This window comes from Radiomyces spectabilis, assembly GCF_025331425.1.
Source record: "Radiomyces spectabilis strain NRRL 2753 chromosome Unknown BYT42scaffold_5, whole genome shotgun sequence".
NCBI lineage: Eukaryota > Fungi > Mucoromycota > Mucoromycetes > Mucorales > Radiomycetaceae > Radiomyces > Radiomyces spectabilis.
In genome coordinates, this window is record NW_026251930.1 from 1,582,893 (window position 1) to 1,600,957 (window position 18,065).

The 18,065-nt window shown below is 44.4% G+C and overlaps 9 protein-coding genes across 9 annotated transcripts; 5 read left to right on the top strand and 4 right to left on the bottom strand.

Moving 5' to 3' along the window:
- Positions 1 to 522: 522 nt before the first annotated feature.
- BYT42DRAFT_494116 (uncharacterized protein) lies at positions 523 to 861 on the top strand (the record flags this gene model as incomplete). The annotated part of the gene is made up of 1 exon (XM_051564275.1): positions 523 to 861. One exon carries the CDS (start codon positions 523 to 525, stop codon positions 859 to 861), a length of 339 nt encoding a protein of 112 aa, XP_051424725.1.
- BYT42DRAFT_566533 (uncharacterized protein) lies at positions 854 to 1,600 on the bottom strand. The gene is made up of 4 exons (XM_051567993.1): positions 1,440 to 1,600; positions 1,194 to 1,374; positions 1,075 to 1,136; positions 854 to 1,013 (listed from the first exon to the last, which is right to left on the bottom strand). Exons 1-4 carry the CDS (start codon positions 1,566 to 1,568, stop codon positions 888 to 890), a joined length of 498 nt encoding a protein of 165 aa, XP_051424726.1. The 5' UTR covers positions 1,569 to 1,600; the 3' UTR covers positions 854 to 887.
- Positions 1,601 to 2,233: 633 nt separating this feature from the next.
- On the top strand, positions 2,234 to 3,532 carry BYT42DRAFT_593268 (alkaline-phosphatase-like protein; the record flags this gene model as incomplete). Its single annotated transcript, XM_051570686.1, has 4 exons — positions 2,234 to 2,251; positions 2,318 to 2,476; positions 2,554 to 2,796; positions 2,870 to 3,532. The coding sequence occupies 4 exons, from the start codon at positions 2,234 to 2,236 to the stop codon at positions 3,530 to 3,532; spliced, it is 1,083 nt and encodes a 360-aa protein (XP_051424727.1).
- A 138-nt stretch (positions 3,533 to 3,670) lies between these two features.
- On the top strand, positions 3,671 to 6,155 carry BYT42DRAFT_613222 (uncharacterized protein; the record flags this gene model as incomplete). Its single annotated transcript, XM_051571709.1, has 3 exons — positions 3,671 to 4,156; positions 4,223 to 5,995; positions 6,054 to 6,155. The coding sequence occupies 3 exons, from the start codon at positions 3,671 to 3,673 to the stop codon at positions 6,153 to 6,155; spliced, it is 2,361 nt and encodes a 786-aa protein (XP_051424728.1).
- A 344-nt stretch (positions 6,156 to 6,499) lies between these two features.
- BYT42DRAFT_494064 (kinase-like domain-containing protein) lies at positions 6,500 to 8,259 on the bottom strand (the record flags this gene model as incomplete). The annotated part of the gene is made up of 2 exons (XM_051564271.1): positions 6,500 to 8,014; positions 8,095 to 8,259. The coding sequence occupies 2 exons, from the start codon at positions 8,257 to 8,259 to the stop codon at positions 6,500 to 6,502; spliced, it is 1,680 nt and encodes a 559-aa protein (XP_051424729.1).
- A 615-nt stretch (positions 8,260 to 8,874) lies between these two features.
- Positions 8,875 to 10,519, top strand: BYT42DRAFT_566547 (pyridoxal phosphate-dependent transferase). The gene is made up of 4 exons (XM_051567994.1): positions 8,875 to 9,362; positions 9,423 to 9,711; positions 9,789 to 10,040; positions 10,100 to 10,519. The coding sequence occupies exons 1-4, from the start codon at positions 9,033 to 9,035 to the stop codon at positions 10,465 to 10,467; spliced, it is 1,239 nt and encodes a 412-aa protein (XP_051424730.1). The 5' UTR covers positions 8,875 to 9,032; the 3' UTR covers positions 10,468 to 10,519.
- Positions 10,520 to 10,744: 225 nt separating this feature from the next.
- On the bottom strand, positions 10,745 to 12,294 carry BYT42DRAFT_593271 (uncharacterized protein; the record flags this gene model as incomplete). The annotated part of the gene is made up of 2 exons (XM_051570687.1): positions 10,745 to 11,227; positions 12,292 to 12,294. The coding sequence occupies 2 exons, from the start codon at positions 12,292 to 12,294 to the stop codon at positions 10,745 to 10,747; spliced, it is 486 nt and encodes a 161-aa protein (XP_051424731.1).
- Positions 12,295 to 13,709: 1,415 nt separating this feature from the next.
- On the top strand, positions 13,710 to 14,680 carry BYT42DRAFT_494634 (ribose-5-phosphate isomerase; the record flags this gene model as incomplete). Its single annotated transcript, XM_051564311.1, has 4 exons — positions 13,710 to 13,996; positions 14,053 to 14,189; positions 14,255 to 14,289; positions 14,351 to 14,680. The coding sequence occupies 4 exons, from the start codon at positions 13,710 to 13,712 to the stop codon at positions 14,678 to 14,680; spliced, it is 789 nt and encodes a 262-aa protein (XP_051424732.1).
- A 300-nt stretch (positions 14,681 to 14,980) lies between these two features.
- BYT42DRAFT_613227 (uncharacterized protein) lies at positions 14,981 to 17,433 on the bottom strand (the record flags this gene model as incomplete). The annotated part of the gene is made up of 8 exons (XM_051571710.1): positions 14,981 to 15,442; positions 15,514 to 15,719; positions 15,796 to 16,289; positions 16,358 to 16,674; positions 16,759 to 16,964; positions 17,031 to 17,102; positions 17,170 to 17,263; positions 17,356 to 17,433. 8 exons carry the CDS (start codon positions 17,431 to 17,433, stop codon positions 14,981 to 14,983), a joined length of 1,929 nt encoding a protein of 642 aa, XP_051424733.1.
- Positions 17,434 to 18,065: the final 632 nt, after the last annotated feature.

Sequence of the window (18,065 nt, forward strand, 5' to 3'; positions counted from 1 at the left end):
ATCTGATTATCTGTTACTCAGGCTTAAGCGTGGCCAGGATAGATATATCCAGTTTTTATTATCATTCATTTTTCTATACAGTCCCAGATATTTATCGCAGCAATCCTATATAATCATTGACTCCAGAAATTACCAATTATACCACCACAAGTTATCTTTCAATCAACCTGATTCATCCATCACGTAAAGCGCACTTGCATCGGAAACAAAATGTGTCATACTCTGCCTAGCTTAACACCTATTTGAGCTCCTTTCCATTGCACCTCATAAATCTACGGTAGAAAGTTATTGCTTCTCTATAGTATCTTGTCAGATACCATCTATTAATGCTTATCAGGCTGAAGGTGTCGATATTTTGAATTTTTGGCATAGATATCATATAGGAGCTGACTGTTCAGGTTCAGCCATGCAGAGGTGCCCCATGATTGGCTACCAGCCAACGATGATCACGTGCTGAAATTCATGTCTCGCAAACGCGAGCGCCGAACGCCGTATGTCGGTGCTTCGTCCATCTTTCCCTTCATGTCATTTGATAAATCGCGGCTTAACAAAGCACTCAAAGAATTACCCCCGGATACCTTGCTCACGGAGATACCGGAGATACAGAATTCTATTGCGCATTTGCGGCGGTCAAACAATGAAATGCGCGAATTTGATCCAGACCGGCAGGATCCCGATCTGACCACCGCCATTGACGAAAATGAAGCTTTGATTGAACGTTACGAAGTGCGCATTGACTTGACACTTGAAGTTATTCGTGAAAGATTAGGTGAAGCAGCAGCAAGAGAGATGGAGAGCAATGTTTTGGCTTTTCGAAAACAGTACCAGCCATCGGATGCCGAAGAGGGTGTGTTCTTGTAAATAAAAACTATTTCTACTTTCATGTACTATAAATTACGAAAATAGGCGTCTAGTATCGTGTGGTTGAATTGAGGGTGGTCTATGGAGACGGATAGTTGATAAGGGTAAATGGACAGTGGTCTATAGAGTGTAGAAGTTTCTTCAAGAGGTTCCTATGTAACGTGTGGGTTAGATATGCCAATATTATTGATTTTTAAGCGTCATCTTTCTTACACGCAGCATAATTGCTTGGTGAATATCATGCCATGTAAACCGATATGCCAAGGAGAATGAGTCTTCATATTCGTGAGTTGGAAAAGCACAGAAACGCATAGATATACAGCGGTTATTACCATGATTCAGTGTATGAAATATTTCCATTTCTTTCTTTCGTTTAGCTGCGGATTTTGCCTGCGTGGTCACCAAATGGTTGACAACAACAGGCTGTAGTGTACTTATCACCAAAGGAAGAAGACCGTTCTCATTGAACCAAGCAATGTTTTCTTGGCGCAGATAGATAATAACACGTAATGACTATAGCTCGGACAGTAAATAAATTCAGCGCCACTTGGAGTCAATCGATATGCGAGTTCATTTACCGTGCTGGGGGTAATGCGTAGATGAATGACGTTCCTTGTTCGCAAGCATGGTGAAGACATGGTATGACTTGTAAACTTTCTATGACAGCCGTGGCGGAGCTTTTTGTCTCCATGCAGAAATGATTCCATCCGAAATAAAATAAAAAAAAAAAAAAAAAATTCCCTTCCGACCTTGGTTTCCCCGCGATTTGATTTTTTGGCCTTCGTCCTTTTTTTCTACGCTCGTTATAGCAATTTCGTAGGTGGCATGGCTGCAGCACATGGATCTTCTCTACGTCCTCCTTCCTTGAGGCCAAGAAAAAGTACACCAGAATCCATACAGACAATGCAGCTTTCCCTGGATGTTCCTGAGAAGGAAAGATTGCTGGAAAATGAAGAAGTCAACATGGGCGTTACGTCTCCGAAATCCTTGGGAGAAATCAGCCGTCGACGTAGTAGAACATGGGTAAACCTTTGGATAATGGCGTGTCCTGAAAAGCTTCCCTAACAACAGTAGACCCATCGGCTGTGCATAGGAATAGCTTCGCTGTTGGTTTTCTTCCTATTCCTGCTTTTCAAGCTAAATACCCTGACAACAATACCAAATCTCCACGGTGCCTATTTTAATGGCACGCACCATTTTGCACCTACTGTGATTCTCATCTCGCTGGACGGATTTCGAAAGGATTATCTTGATCGACAAGTGACTCCTCATCTCGTCGATTTTGGTAAGTGAATGAAGGAGCAATTCCCCAGCTTAGAGAGTTACTCATGCACCACATTGTAAAGGCAATTCCGGCATTCAAGCAGAATATATGAATCCGTCGTTTCCCGTAAGTGCTGAATGCTTAAAGTGCTGGGTTGAAAAACAGTGGCGTTTCTCACGCCTAGCATGTTAGTCTATCACGTTTCCGAACCATTGGACCTTAGTGACCGGACTGTATCCAGAGGCGCACGGTATCGTTGCCAACGAGTTTTATGACCCAGAGTTGAAGGAACAGTTCATTCATAAAAAGCCAGCAATCAGTCAGCAACCGAAATGGTGGGGCGGTGAACCTGTAAGACAATTTCACGGCGTATGGGACAATATCTGAACTGGAGACTGATGCGACTTTTTTTTCTTATCTGTTACTAGATTTGGACAACTGCCGCATCACAAGGAAAAAAGTCTGCTGTGATTATGTGGCCAGGTTCAGCGGTGCCAAGCCATTTGCCGACATATCTCGTCGATTATATCCGAGGAACAACGGCCATAGACAAAATGGATACCACGTTGAATTGGTTGGATTTACCAATAGAAAGCCGTCCTCAAATGATTGCTGTATATATACCGCAGATCGATCAGAAAGGTCATGGTGGAGGTCCCGACGGTCCACAGGTATGTCATTGTTTGCTTTATGGGTTAGCAGGTATTCTATCGGGGCGCCTAATATATGATTTTATCCTCACAGATGAATCGTAATCTGACCCAAGTGGATGAGGCGATCAGTCATCTTATGGACGGTTTGAAAAAGCGGAACTTGGACGCGTTAGTGGATATTGTCATTGTAAGCGACCATGGTATGGCGCCAACCGATAAATCAAGGCTTATTTTCTATGACGATATCTTATCTACTGAATCGTTACGTTATCTACGGGAGCGAGAAGCTTGGCCGATGCTCAACTTGCGCCCAGTGGAGAACGCGCCCTCACATATTGTGGATCAAGTGTATGAGGAGCTTCACAGTTATACCCAACAAGTGCCTGAGGCCCATTTTCGAGTATACCGCCGTGAGGACGTTCCAGCACGGTTTCATTACAGCAGCACATTGCGGATTGCTCCGATTGTCACTATTCCCGACGTCGGGTATTCATTCACCACGCATGACGAATTTGATCCTGATACTGCTCCGTGTTACCGACCGCGTGGCATTCATGGCTACGACAACATGGCCCCCGAAATGCGTGCTATCTTCATGGCCAAAGGTCCGAATGTGATGCGTGATTATGCGCCCGGCACGGTTCTGGCACCGTTCTTCAATATCGAGGTGTACGGCTTTCTAACCCGTCTTTTGGCGCTGGATGCCGCACCTAACAACGGCACATTACATGGGCAATTTATTTCTGTAAAATAATACTGCTGCATCTCATTTTTGGAAACAATATCATTTCTTTTTTAAACAACGCCGCGTTGCATTAAAAAAGCTTCATAACGCATCGTCACTGCCAGCAGCGGAATTTTTTTCAAATTCTTTTTTTTTTTTTTGTTCATCATGACCAGCTTGGACCATGAGCCTCGGTTACGGCCATGGGAAAAAAGGGTATCGTCCGCTCCGTCTGTGCCGAAAAAGCCGCGCGAGCTGTCGACAGGTCTACAGCACCACAACGACAAGGAAGCAAACCACACGTCATCGCCAGCCTTGACCGAGTTGCCAGAGCGATTGTCTCCAGCCATTTCCGCGTCCAAACCACAAACATCAATAAATGGCTCTCAGAGTTCCCAAAAAGAGTTATCAGAACCGCATCTTGTTCTTCGAAGGCATATGAATCCCAAACTGTCCGTTGTTCATTTATCCATGTACACCTCTTCATCGCCGCATAACCTCATTACCCCGACATACTTGGCGTCACATTCCATGGCTCGTTTGAAATCAAGCACAACGACGAATGCCAGTCGGGACAAAGCATCCTACTCAAGAAACATGATGAGTCCAGACAATGGAATGCGATTGCCAGCATCGACAACCGAAACATTCCAGGTGCATAAAAGCTTGTCGCCTCGTTTTATGGTATCATGGAGCTCATTCAATTTTTTTTAATAATAGTCACCCGTTGCCAGCGGAACAAACAGCGCGTCAACCAAGCTTGGCTTCAATGACAAACACTCTCCTTTGTTCTCCTCGGGCCGGCCACAATCGACCGCATCATCGTTTAAACAGCATACAACATTTTCTTCTCCGATCAGTACCGGTGCAACATCCTTTTCACCACTGAACCAGAGAAAAGCCAATCCGGACTTGGAGACACTTGTAGAAATGGGTTTCGACTACATCAAGGCAAAGCGTGCTTTAGAAGCCTCCAACGGTCAATTACAAGCGGCTATCGATCGACTCATCAATACCGCCGGTGAAACTGATCGGGCCTCCACACCAGCACCAAGCCAAGATGAGGATCTGCTTCAGTTGAACACAGGTTCCTCAGCTGGAACCCCGAAAGCAGCAACAGAGGCTCCCACGCAGGCAGCAGAAGCCTACCAAACGCGATTTTCAGCAGCCTCAGCGTGGAGCAGTCTAGGGGAAAATCGGAATGGGCGTGATGCAGGTGAAGAGGACAGCGACAGTTCAGACGAAGATCCAGCGATAGAGCGCCAAAGGGAAGAGGAATGGAAAAAGCAGCAAGAGCGCATTCGTAAAGAATACCTGATGCAAAGGAAACAGCAACAAGAACAACAGAACAGGCCGACGAGGGAAGGCTTTACATCGAGTTATCCCAAAGCATCCTTACAGACACCATCGCCACTTCGATCGCAAGCATCTACAGACACCGTTACTATTGCTGCCAAAGAAAAATTCTTGGGCGACGAACAGTACAACTTGGGCCATTTCGATGAATCGATTACTTCGTATAGTCGTGCCTTGGCAGCTCTACCGAGAGATCATGATCAGGTAGCGGTTGTCAGCAACTTACGCGCAGCCGCCCGCATGAAATGTGGCGATTATAAAAGAGCAGTAGCGGACGCCGACACTGTGTTAGATATTGCCCGGCCGAAAACAATCAGTATAACTGACAGCAGCGAGTACTGGAGACAGCAAGTGATCACAGCGTTGGGACAAAAAGCAGCAGCTTTGGAACATATAGAGCGTTACAAGGAAGCACTGACCATCTACGACGAACTCGCCAATACCGTGGATACGAATAACCCGCAATGGTCACAAGCAGCTGCACGGTGCCGGACATTTGGCAAAAAGGATCGTACGACCATACCATCCACACCACAGCAATCCTCATCCACATCACAGAGTCAAACATCTGCTTTCCCAAATCTCGATTATTCCATCTTTGAAATGCAGAGTCCAGTGAAGAGCCGAAATCCGTCACCAGCATTTCCAAATGTCGGATCGGCTCGCGCCAGTCCCATCCCTCGTTTCTCAACCCCTTCATCTGCCGTGTACGATACTTCAGTTCCTTCTCCACTTCGCACATCATCCGTACAGACACCGGCTACGCAAAAACCTCAACCGTCGGAAACAATGGGCCATGGTGGTTTCGCTGCGTCGGCTGCATCGTCGCCAATGAAGCCCAAACCATCGACTGCGAAACCGGTGGTAGTAGGGAAAGCATTGGCTTCTTATCGAGCACGCGAGGCAGAACTGCAAGCGGAGGAAGCGGAAAAACTCAAAAAGGCGGATTTTGTCAACGATCGCATCAACAGTTGGAAGTCAGGAAAGGAAAACAATTTGCGTGCATTATTAGCGTCATTGGATATGTTGATGTGGCACGGTGCACAATGGCGGGGAACTCCCATGAGCGAATTGGTGGATCCGAAACGATGCAAAATTGCATATATGAAAGCGATTGCCAAGGTTCATCCGGATAAGGTAAGCTCAACACTGGATGGCTGGGTAACCCATGGTACTTAGGCTTTAAAAACGGTAGTTACCTGCTTCCACGACGGTTGAACAACGTATGCTTGCAAGTGGCATCTTTACGACTCTGAATGGTGCATGGGACGCCTTCAAACAGCAAAACAATCTTTAAGCATTATAGAAAACCGATGCAGCATTCTTCATGTGTCGCTTCTATTTGGGCTACAACGATGAATATATCTGAAACTTTTACTAGCGATGTGGGTGCTTTACGATCGATTTAAATCCATAACGTAATTATTATGGAGAACTCTTGCCTAATAAAAAGTACATATGCGTAATATTACCGTAAGAAACGAACATCGTTTGCAGCTATGGATCCCGTAATCTGGAGCCAGGATGAAAAACAGAAATGCATGGTTGCGCAGTTCGATGTGTCATGCTATATTAGGGTAAAATGAAATGCTTTTCTAATCTAATCTATACCAAGTACAGTATGAAATACAGAATATGATACTATGCTCCTCTTGAAGTCTTTTTGAAACGAGATAGCCATCTTTGAAAGCGATGGAAACAGTCTCGGGAAGGTCCGCCAGAAGTCGACATGGGAGCAGACATGGATCGTTTTGTGCATTGACTTTCGCTCATTTCTTCGCCCGAGGAGGGCGGCGAGGGTGGAAGTTGGAAAACATGTGGGTACCGAGACGTGTCTGATCGTGAGGATGTAGGCAACGATAATCGATGCTTGCAGTGTTTCGATGGTAATGAAGCGATGGACATGGGTGTTGTTGATGGAATCATCCCAGGAGACGGTGCAGCAGCTGATGTAGCATAAAACGATGGATGGGACCTGGAACGATCGACTGAACTTGGATTACTTGCATGATCAGAAGTGGTAGAAACCGAACCACTAGGGATCGTTGATAAGCAAGAGGTGGTTCGGGTAGTCTGGCTTGCTCGCTTGTTCTTTTCGGCTTGAACGAGCCGTTCTTGGGTCAAATAATAAAGCGACAGCAAAGGATGATAAGCAGCTGGTACGGTTTGTGGGTCATCGTAGCCGTGAGGATACGGTGAAGCAGTCATAGGGTTTGTAATACAGGACGATGCATCCTGGTGGGCTTGGCAAGTCGCCACATGGTCTGCGGCCGTCTGATAAATAGGTGAATTGACGATAAGCTCTAGCTTTAAACGGATATCTCGTGTGGTGCCCATGTTAAACCCGTAAGTCATTGAATGAACGACTCTAGGATCCAGAGGCAGTTGCAGAGGTTTTCGCGTGGGGAGATAGTTTTCCACTGGTGCAGCATAACCTTTGTTCAGCCACGGATGTCGAATGATATCTGCCAGGATAATTCTTGCTTCAGGATCGGTTTTAAATGCACGCGATAACAAATCGCGACATTCTGGACTAAGGTGTGCAGGGTAGGCGACTTGACCGCTTTTGATTTTTTCGTGAAGGCCAGGCATGGATCGATCATCAAATGGCATGGATCCAGTCACCATAACGTAAATGACTACGCCAAGACTCCACACGTCGATTTCGGGGCCACGATACGGTGTGGATCGTAGTAATTCGGGTGCGGCGAAATACAACGATCCACAGTAGGTCTTTAGTAATCGCTCGGGACAGAAAAGATTGGATAATCCAAAATCAATAATTTTGATGTTGCGACCGGATTGATCGACCATGATGTTTTCGATTTTGAGGTCACGGTGAACCACCGAATTACGATGCATATAATCCAATGCACTAACGATTTGGCGAACAAAGTGACGTGCATGTTTCTCCGACAATCGATTTCGTTTGACGATGTAATGCAACAATTGACCGCCACCTACGTAGTCCATAAGAATATAGAAATAAGGTCCGATGGTTGTGAGTTCTTTTAAGCGCACAATGTGAGGATGATTCAGAAGAAGCATGATATGGCCTTCTCGAATCGTTCGCATTTCTCGACTTTGTTCGTGTGCGCATTGTTTGGCTGACATGCATTTGTGCGCATCCGCACGTGGAATAATTTTGACAGCGATCTATAGATTAAATATAAGAAACCGCCTTTACTGTGCTGGATTGAAAGAAGATCAAGGTAAAGAAAAAAGAAGAAACCTACTTTTTCTCCCGTGACCTTGTGCACGGCCAGTTTGACTTTGCCCATGCTTCCTTTACCGATACTTTCTCGCATGATATAGTTTCCGATCGCTTTGAGCGGGACGGTACTGGTGACGGTTCCATTCCCCACTGAGAAATTTGATGTGTGTGGGTGGACTTCGGCCATGGCCGATTCGGTCATAGCCGCAGGCGATTCAGTGAGTTCATCATCGAGAATATGCGTTGTAACCATGGTCCGACGACGAATATACTCGAAGAAGATGCTGTTGAGTCGCCGCACAAACTAAGTGATGATTTCGCAAGCGGATAATGGGAGGTTTGATTGGAGGGAATCAAAAGCAATATGATGATTACTAGATGCAAGTGGTTGGATAAAGAAGTAAACAGCGTGAAAGCCCAACGTTGCTGCGAATCGATATTCCGATGTTTCTGGTTTGTTTGTGTGTTGCAAAAACTACGATGGGAATAAAATATCGCGGTGAAACATGCGGTGCATCCAATGTTTGTTTCTTGCAATTTCTTGCATTCTTCTACGAGCTGTCTACCAACTAGCTATCATTTTCTTTATTAGAAATATATTTAAGGCGTTGCACTTTCAAGGATCATAGCATGTCTACACACAAAGACAGAGCAGCTGAGAATGAAAAGGTCACTACGACCAACCCATTTCTGTGCAACTGCAACTGTAAATCATTGTGAGAAAAATGAGCAATGCCATATTTCCGGAAATAGAAATTGACGGACAAAAAAAAATGCACCCATTAATCCTTCATGAGTGAGGCGCAGCTTTCCGATTCTGATCATCATTGATGCACTGCTGACATAAATCGCGTCACAAAAAGGTCGAACCTTAAAATAGCGATCCGCGCGAACTTGGTCATTTATCGACTGCTGTTACTGGTTTCTCTATCTTACTCATTCCCTCATTACTGTATTGCCATGACAAAAGATTCTCAAAAGACATTCGGTCGCGCAATGCGATCCGAGTTTTTCCTTGAACCCGAATACACACCATTGAATCATGGTGCATTCGGGGCCTGGCCACGCGCTTTGTTGCCTGTCTTGCATAAATACCAAATGGAAGCAGAAAGTCATCCTGACCGTTGGTTACGCCGCTGGCTGTATCCTGAACTGGATAGCAATAGGCAACGACTGGCGGCGCTTATTCACTGCCACCCTGAGGAAATGTCTTTTATTGCCAATGCTTCTCACGGTCTTTGTTCTATTCTACGAAGCTTTCCTTTCAATAAAGGAGACAAAGTTTTATGTGTAAGTGAATAAACCGGCTCGCCAAAACCACTTTCACGGCTTAACCTTTCCCTTGTCTAGTTTTCAACCGCTTTCAACGTGACGGAGCGTACTTTGACCTATATGAAGGACACGCATCATTGTCTCACGGTCACGGTTGAACTTGCCTATCCACTCAGTGATCAAGCTATTCTGGATAAAACAAGGTCAATCATTGAAGAAGAGCAAGCCAAAGACAATGGTCGTATCCGTCTAGCAGTTGTTGATGCTATTTCCTCTACACCTGGTGTCCGATTCCCGTATGAAGCGATGGTTCGGTTACTAAGGGAGTACGACATTATGTCATTCGTTGACGGCGCTCACACCATTGGTAAGTAAAGCGCACCAATCCTGAACGGGGCAAGAGTACCCATTCATTGGGATAGTGCAGTTGCTGAATTCGGTTAGGTCATTTGCCGTTGAATTTGCATGAAACGGATCCGGACTTTTTCATTTCCACCTGTCACAAATGGCTGTTTACACCACGCAGCTCGGCCATACTTTACGTACCCAAACGTAACCAACATCTCATCCAGCCGCTTGTCATCAACGAATTTTATCAAAGTCCTCAAGAAGCTGCCAACTCGGTATGCAACTTTCAAGCGGCATTCGATTGGCCTGGTGCAATTGACTTTAGCAATTTTCTCTGCATCAATGCTGGTAAGATATGTGAATCCGAGGAGGGGTATGTTGAAGTTACTGATCCCGCCCCGCTGCAGCGCTGGATTACCGTGCTTCTCTCGGAGGAGAAGAAGCCATCCAAGCTTATTGTACCGATCTAGCGCAAAAAGGCGGACAACGAGCGGCCGAGATTTTGGGAACCCAGGTCATGGAAAACGAGGATCGCACTTTGTCGACATGTATGATCAACGTGGAACTCCCGTTATCCAATGTATCAAAATCGGATCACGAAATCTCGCAGACCTTTGTGGATAAATTGATGTACGACTACCACGCGCTGGTAACTGTCTACAAACACAATCATCGCTGGTGGGCTCGATTCAGTGCGCAAGTGTATAACGAATTGGATGAGTTTGAAGATGTTGCAAAAGCGTTGGCAAAGATTTGCAAAGAACTGGAAGCATAATTAGCAATTTATGGGAAGGCAAAAAAAAAAATTCTTTGAACTGACAGTACCATCTTGAAATCTAAATTAAATTCTATATTCTAAACAAAGAAGCCATGAATGCAAATAGGGAAGGATACAACGAACACTAAAGATGAGCGGGGGGAATGAGTTATGAATTGAAAGCGAGGATTTCCCTGCGGCAACCAAATGCCGAAGGGACAACAGCTGAGAATGAAAAGACACAAGCATTTTTTTTAGCCACGTTTATGATTCATCCGGAAAGATGAACCCGTCCTCAAGCCTTTTTGGCGCCACCTAAAAGTTTCGGTGCGTAGCGGGCCCATCCGAGAGCATGAAGTTTTCGAACCACGGCAGGTGTGATAGCTGCGGTAATTCCCAGTCGTACCGGTAAAAAGACGGTCTTGTGAATACCATAAGCTAACAGGAACATCGAAGCAAAAGAGGCTTTCTCGTCATCATCATCCGCAGCAGGAGCACTCTCTTCAGTAGAGGTTGGAACCGCTTCACCAAGACCCATTTTTGCTTTGGCATTCTTGAAAATATCAAGCACACTCTTCTCCACTTGTTTCACCTTTTGCTGACCCACCATTTCTATGGTTGCAAATGTCAATCCAAGATCCACGCAGCCGACACCGAGATAAACGAGCACGCCGACAGCACCATATTTCTGAGCCAGCTCTTTTAGCTTTCCAACCTTGGGAGCCGCTTTGTCTTTGGCTTGCTGAATTACTTGCTGCGACGATGGCAACGATGAGATCTTGGCTGATTGAGGCGTGGAAGGTTTCTGGGTGGTATAAGTTCGCTGGTATTGGAATCGAGCAGGTACAGGTCTCCGAAAAGGTGCAATACGAGGAATCGCTTGGACACTGCGACGACTAGCAGTCTTGAATAAAGTGACGAGCGACATGGCGTTTTTTTTTCCTCCAAAAACTACAAAGGACAAGGTACCGAAAAAATAAGAAGGAAAAGAAAAAAAAAGATCTTGACCCTGCTGTAGGAGTTTCAAATCGTCGTTTTTTCTGGTTTCCGTGACCGTGGCACAAAGCGACAATCGACGATTATCCGTTTGGCGATACCTGGTAACCCTGTCAATACGTGGATAACAAGGTCGAACGATACTTAATTCAGGCAATTCTCCACTGTGTGAATCAAAGCTGATTTTTCAATGGTCGCTCTTGTCTAAATAGATGAAAATCCAAGCGGCTACACAGTGACTTTCCGCTTCCAGTGGAGGCTGGAGATTTTTTAATCGAATGGCTAGATGCCATTTACTGCGAGCCAGGCTCGGGTGATATACACCATTGTATGTAGTTGCTCTATTTTTTTGTCGCCGAGATTGTTTTGTTTAAAAATTTGAGTTTACATTTATTGAGTCGACGTGGCCAGCGGCATACTGTAATGACACTCTCATATGCCATAACATTATCATATTTTCTATAACCGTTATGTTACCATACATCACAGCATTGATTATTCAGTATGTCTTGTCCCAAATGGGTTATTCACTTGATATTAGAATACGATCGAGATCAAAAGGGTTAATAAGCAGATAAAATAATTATATTCCATTACATCTTCGTGATATCAAACATTTTTCTTATCATTCAAGATTTCATGGGATCGCCATCAAGACAATGTGCATATGTATGATAAATTATTCAGAAAATATCATCCAAGCCCCGGATCACAACATTTACATGAACAATGAAGTGGTAGAGAAAATTAGAGTAGTTAAAATTTTTGGGAAATTAGCGATTTTGTAAATCACATGATCTACACTAAGTTATCAAGACCTGTTAAACCTTTTTTTCATCTTTCAACCATGCCTCGCTGCCCACTTTCACGATAATAGGCGAAACAATCAGCAGCAAGATGCCGTTTGCACCAGTTGTGGTCAAACAGAGTATCGTCGTTTTTCGAATAAAAATGTGAGTAGAGCTCTTTTTGAAGAAAAGTGGTTGATGATACGACTGGCGTTCTTCTGTAGCATCATTCAATTTGTTTTTATTTGTCAGTTATACTATATATGCCCTTTGATTCTCTTCATTTTATAATGATTGAGAGGTCGGTGTTCATCTTCTTTTTTTCCGATACACCATTTGGTTCAAAGGCAAGTCCAATTTCTTTTCCTTTGCTATGATGTAATGAACGTATACTAATTCAAATTTTTTCAATGTCATATAACCCAAGTCGTGTCAAGCGATCAATGGCTATTGTAAACTCAAATAACAAAGGTAAAATATCTTGACGAAAATTTGAATCAATCAAAGAGCTTACTAACTCATTTTTTTAAATACCCAACATACCCACACATCTTTCTAGATCTATCATAGCCTGGGCGGGATGGAACTGAGGGGGGGAACCAGTGCTGCCCTGCGCGTGTTCAGAAACAAATCACGTTGCAACGTATGCCATAAGGTTGTCATTAATATACCGAAGTTCCGTCAAGAGTTCTCGCCCAGGTTATGCCGTGTATGCGTTAGGCTTTTTGTCTGACGAAAGTCGCTCAATGTAAGGGGGCGGCCTCCGGTGGCAGGCGGCATCCATTGCACAGCGGGTGTACGGCTTGTTAATAAAAATAAAAATAAAAATAAAAAGATTCAATTTTATTATTCTGTGCATCGCAGCTAAATCTCACGATATTTCTCACTAGAATTCCCAAGTGATTAGTTCAATGGCAGTGTAAATTACATGGAAATCTATAAAAATGGACACACACTGCGTATGTCAAAGATCTCTATCCTATCTTTCAAGATAGTCTTTTTCTCCGAGGCTGACTCATTCTTTTTTTAAATCTGCAAGTGAACTCAAGGCTCCTGATCCTGAAGAATAAGAATTGGTATAATATACTAGATGTCATGGGTTTATAATAGTTTGTTCAGTGGTAGTGCGTAGTCCGCCCTGGCTCACACGGTTGATTCTTCCGGGCAATAAAGGCCCGTCAGTCTACAGGTACGTATACGTCATCCACAGTTTGCTTTTACTGCCATACTGTATTGATATGATATTTTTTTCTGTTTGACTAACACACTTTCGCATGTTGCTTTAATTTTTGTTATCATTTGCCTTGCATAACTCTAGCAAACTTATTCTCCAAATGATCCAACGATGTCATGGGTAACCTAATTTAATGTTAAGGGCACTTGGTGGTAGATTTTGCTGTGGTAATTGAAACATTTCATTGGGCGATGAATTGTCATGCTGCTGCCAGCCAGATTTTGAGCTGTTTGTTGCTTCCAATGTTCCTCGGCAAAACTGGCCCTGCACTTCGTCGTGCATATCAAACAGCTGTTTCCAAAGCTGATATTGCTAAGCGCTCGGCAGCTTACGAAGCAGTGAACCAATGCTTAAACTCCTCCGCGTTGAATAGACGTGTCGTAGGACTAGGATCCGGCACCACCATTGAATTCGCTATTGAACGCATCAAGCAGCGAAAAGAACTGCACGATCTCATTTTCATCCCTACCAGCTTTCAAACGCAACAACTCATTTTGAAGAACAAACTGAGACTCGGATCACTCAATGAGTGAGTTATTGCATGGTGCTGTTGTGAGGCATATTGTACTGATTCTTTCTGTATAGACATCCTGTCGTTGATCTCACCATTGATGGAGCGGATGAAGTGGATCCAAAGCTGAATGCCATAAAAGGTGGTGGTGCGTGTCTATTTCAGGAAATGCTCGTAGCCCGTGCCTCTGAACGATTCATTCTGATCGCTGGTAATACGCTTCTCCACAAACAAACAAAGATGATTTGCGACCGTATCTGATTTCGCATGTTTTAGACGAACGGAAACAATCCAGGCAACTCGGAACACAGGTATGTGAGGAGTCGAGAAAAATTATCTGAAAGTGTCCTCATGCTGCTTGATTATTCTTAGTGGACCCGCGGAATCCCTGTGGAGGTGATGCCGATGGCCTTGACGACGGTAACAAGACAACTCAAATCCGTGTTACCTTCTGACGCGACGGTCAAGCTGCGGATGGCGACTCCCACCGATAAAGCAGGCCCAGTGGTCACGGATAATGGTAACTTTATTCTCGATTGTCAAACCACAATTCATGACCCTGCATTACTGTATAAGGAGATGAAACTTTTGACGGGCGTCCTGGAAGTGGGGCTCTTTTGTAACATGGCAGAAGCAGCCTATTTCGGAAGCCTGGATAGCGACAGCGTAGAAGTGTGGAAAGCACAAAAAAAAAGATGTTGACATCTGACCTTATTTTAGCAAATGAACAACCTCGACTCTTAAAACCGGAACTTACAAAGACAGAAAAAAAAGTAAACTGAAATTGCAGTTATACGTTGATTTTGAAATGAAACACGAAATGGAAACGGAAATTACAAGAGAAATAAGGAAAGAAAAGTACTAATGCTGTAATGATAGAATAGAGAATACTGTGATCAACACAATTATGCTACATAAGATGATATCGAAAATATGCGAATGAAAGGGTGGATAAAGGGGAAGGCGCAAAGAAAGAGGATGGGAGGGAACCAGGAACAACATCTAATCGTAATCTTCAAAATCTCCGTGTTCGTCATAGTAGTTGTCTTCAGTGACCTCTTCATTGAAGCCAAACTGGGCACGTTGGTCTCTCATGAATTTTTCGTCCTCCGCCATATCATCCGAATCCATGTCTTCTTCATCTTCATCTTCTTCAGCATCGCTGCCCTTCTTTTCGTCCGCATCATCACCTTCCTTGCCGTCACCCTTGACCTTCTTCGGTGCAGGCGCATCGCCCGATTCTTCCACCACTTCCCATGTCTCGGGATCGCCGCCTTCTTTGCCATCCTGCGACTGCTTGAACGTATCGCGTGCTTTGATCTTGGCAATCGATTCCGGCGATTCAAACATATCATCAAACACGGCTTGGTTAATTTTGCGTGAAATCTTTTTCGTGACCATGAGCTGTTTCGCCGCTTCCGCAGGAGTCGACGCTTGGGGCAATTTCTTTCGTTTGGTACCTCTCTGGATAAATTAAATCAAGTAACGTCAGTATATGTTCTTGCCTAATCCATGCAAGCCAATGAATTGCTTACCTTTTTCGGGATGATACCATTTTGTCGATCCATTTCCAGTCTCTTTGCTTTGACTGCCATCTCTTCAAGATATTCCTTGTTTGCATTGTACCAGATGAGCGTTTTAATCTTCACTTCGTCCGGCGTCAGGATCACTGCTTCAATTTCTTCATCATCCACATCGGAGAGATGCTCTTCTTCCTCTTTCCGGATATTCACTTCGGAGGCTGGAAAAAAGTAAAACGCCGATAAGTTTAGTATGCATAAGACGTTGAGATTCCCCGACTGCTGCTTCCTGCTTACCTAATTTTTCGGTCGCTTCCACGACGGATTTATCGTGCATCCATTCATTCAATTCATTCTCCCATTCTTTGGCTTCTTTATCTGTTTCCGGATCAGGAAGATCGCTGGGATCGGGCATTACAATAGGTTCAGTCATGCCAGCTTCTTCAGGAAGATCTTCGTCGATTTCTTTTTCCATTGATTTGGCAACCGATTCGAGGTCCGGATTGATCAAATGATCGATCTGTGCTTCCTCTTCTGGATTTTTCTCGATGTCTCCGTTGACGCATCCAGTGTCTTCGGAGAAGTTGTTGAGGAATCTCACTCTGCTGACCGAAGATCCTCTTCTACTTTCGACTTCGATTTCGGCCTCTTCTCCTTCCTCGAGTTCTTCCATTTTCTGCTTTTTTCGGTTTTTCGTAAAAGCAGGCGGGTCCGCTTCCGTTTCCAGCCATAACGTTCGAAAATCACGCATCGAGAGTTTGGATGATTCGGTCAATTTGAATTCTTGCAATCTAAATTGGATAGATCGTCTTAGTTTTCATGCCTACTGATATCTGTTTTTCAGCTAAAGGGGACTTACCTCTTTTGGATAGTGACATCCGCTACCTTGACAATATAAATCATTTCACGAGTAGTTCGACGGAAACCGTTCATACGGGCTGCAATTAGCAAACATGCACCACAGATACCGGCGGGACGACGACCGGTACGAATCCAATCACGATCCATACGTTGCACCAGTCGTACGGCATCATGGGCGACTCGCTGGGTGTAATCGCCAAAGTCCAATGCTGCGGCGAATCGAGAGATGTAGATGGAAGGATCAATAAGGGGCAATTTCAATACCAGCACACGTACAAGTTTCAGAAAGGTTGAACCAAGTACAAATACATTTGCCTATAAAATAATGATGATAAAAAAAAAAAAAAAAACTTGTTAGTCCTCGGATTCAGCTTCAGGAGAACATGTTTGCCAACTTACTTGTAGCAGATCAGAAAAATCGATCAGCATCTGGGAGCTTTGTTCATTTCTGCAAACAATATACAGACAGACGGCAGCCACATGGTCACTTTTACGACCGCGGGTAAATCGATTCGCCACAGCCAAATTATAATAACGTTGCGCAGCCTCTCGATAACGTTCCGGTAAACGAAGAGCGTGGGCAATTCTCGCAATTTTTTGTCGACCTAAAAACCCACATCAGTACCGCTGTTGTTGTTATTTGGGAGATCGACAATTATATTAAAGCTTACCATTATCGACTGCTTGTTCTTGGCCTTCCTTTCCACGATGACGGCCAAAGGTGCCAGCGGAGGTAATACGACCTATATATCGTTGAAGTGATTAGACGACAATGTACCTTTTCAGCCATGTAACACTGTCTTGGCTTACCTGATTCACCGGCGAATGTACCTTGAAGCACAGTTTTACCGCCAGACATTTCGGCAAACTGCACTTCCGCAACGATATTGTTTTCTTCCAGGACCTAATAACAGGAAAAAAGACAAATCATGAGTCGACCCAGTACTAGAAAAAACCAAGAGAAAAAAAGGGATCCTCAGCTATTAGTCAACTTACTTCACCACATGCTACACAGTAGGTAGTTCCTGAAGCGGCATCGGCCTCAACCTTGTTTGATCCACAACGACAACGCATGGCACAGAACGGAAGGAGAAAAAAAAAAAACTAAGTGCTGCCACTGGCATCGGTTTCCCTTTGGAGTTTTTCCAATTCCGGCTCGAATCAACAGTCACATTTTGTCGTTGGGTGCGGGCTTTCAAATTTACCATTTTGCTTTGCCTACTCTTTCGCACACGCAGAGCATACAAACCGGCCGTGCACACACACCTCAGCATAAAGTTCCACATACCGACGACGACGATGAGTGCAGTTTATGCGTATTATCGCTCGACTCTTTACGGAACCGCTATTGAGAAAGTGCTGCAAGGAGCAGTATCCGGCCCGTCTGAGGTTGACGTTATTCTGGTCAAGGTACATCTGCGTATTTCGAAGCAAACCATGAGCAGTAACCTCAACGCACAATTTCCCATTAAAATGTCGTTTACTTCGATAGGGGAGTTCCTTGGAGCATTATATAAAGCAGCCAATTGATGCGAATGACGATGCATCAATATTGGTGCGACAGTTTGAACAGCCGGTGTTTGGACTTGTAAACGATATACGGCTGATACGGTTCCATTGGGACACAGAAAATAGCAGCGAAATCAATATGGATGTCGACGAAACGAAGAAAAGAGAAATCCTTCAATCACCATATACTTTCAGGG

Excerpts from the sequence above, each read along its gene's own strand:
- BYT42DRAFT_566533 (XM_051567993.1), bottom strand. The coding sequence starts at position 1,568 with ATGGAATCATTTCTGCATGGAGACAAAAAGCTCCGCCACGGCTGTCAT. Across the intron at positions 1,375-1,439 it reads TACGCATTACCCCCAGCACG|TCATTACGTGTTATTATCTA; the intron begins GTAAATGAACTC and ends TCCGAGCTATAG. Across the intron at positions 1,014-1,074 it reads ACCAAGCAATTATGCTGCGT|GAACCTCTTGAAGAAACTTC; the intron begins GTAAGAAAGATG and ends CACGTTACATAG.
- BYT42DRAFT_566547 (XM_051567994.1), top strand. The coding sequence starts at position 9,033 with ATGACAAAAGATTCTCAAAAGACATTCGGTCGCGCAATGCGATCCGAG. Across the intron at positions 9,712-9,788 it reads TGACGGCGCTCACACCATTG|GTCATTTGCCGTTGAATTTG; the intron begins GTAAGTAAAGCG and ends GAATTCGGTTAG. Across the intron at positions 10,041-10,099 it reads TTTTCTCTGCATCAATGCTG|CGCTGGATTACCGTGCTTCT; the intron begins GTAAGATATGTG and ends GCCCCGCTGCAG.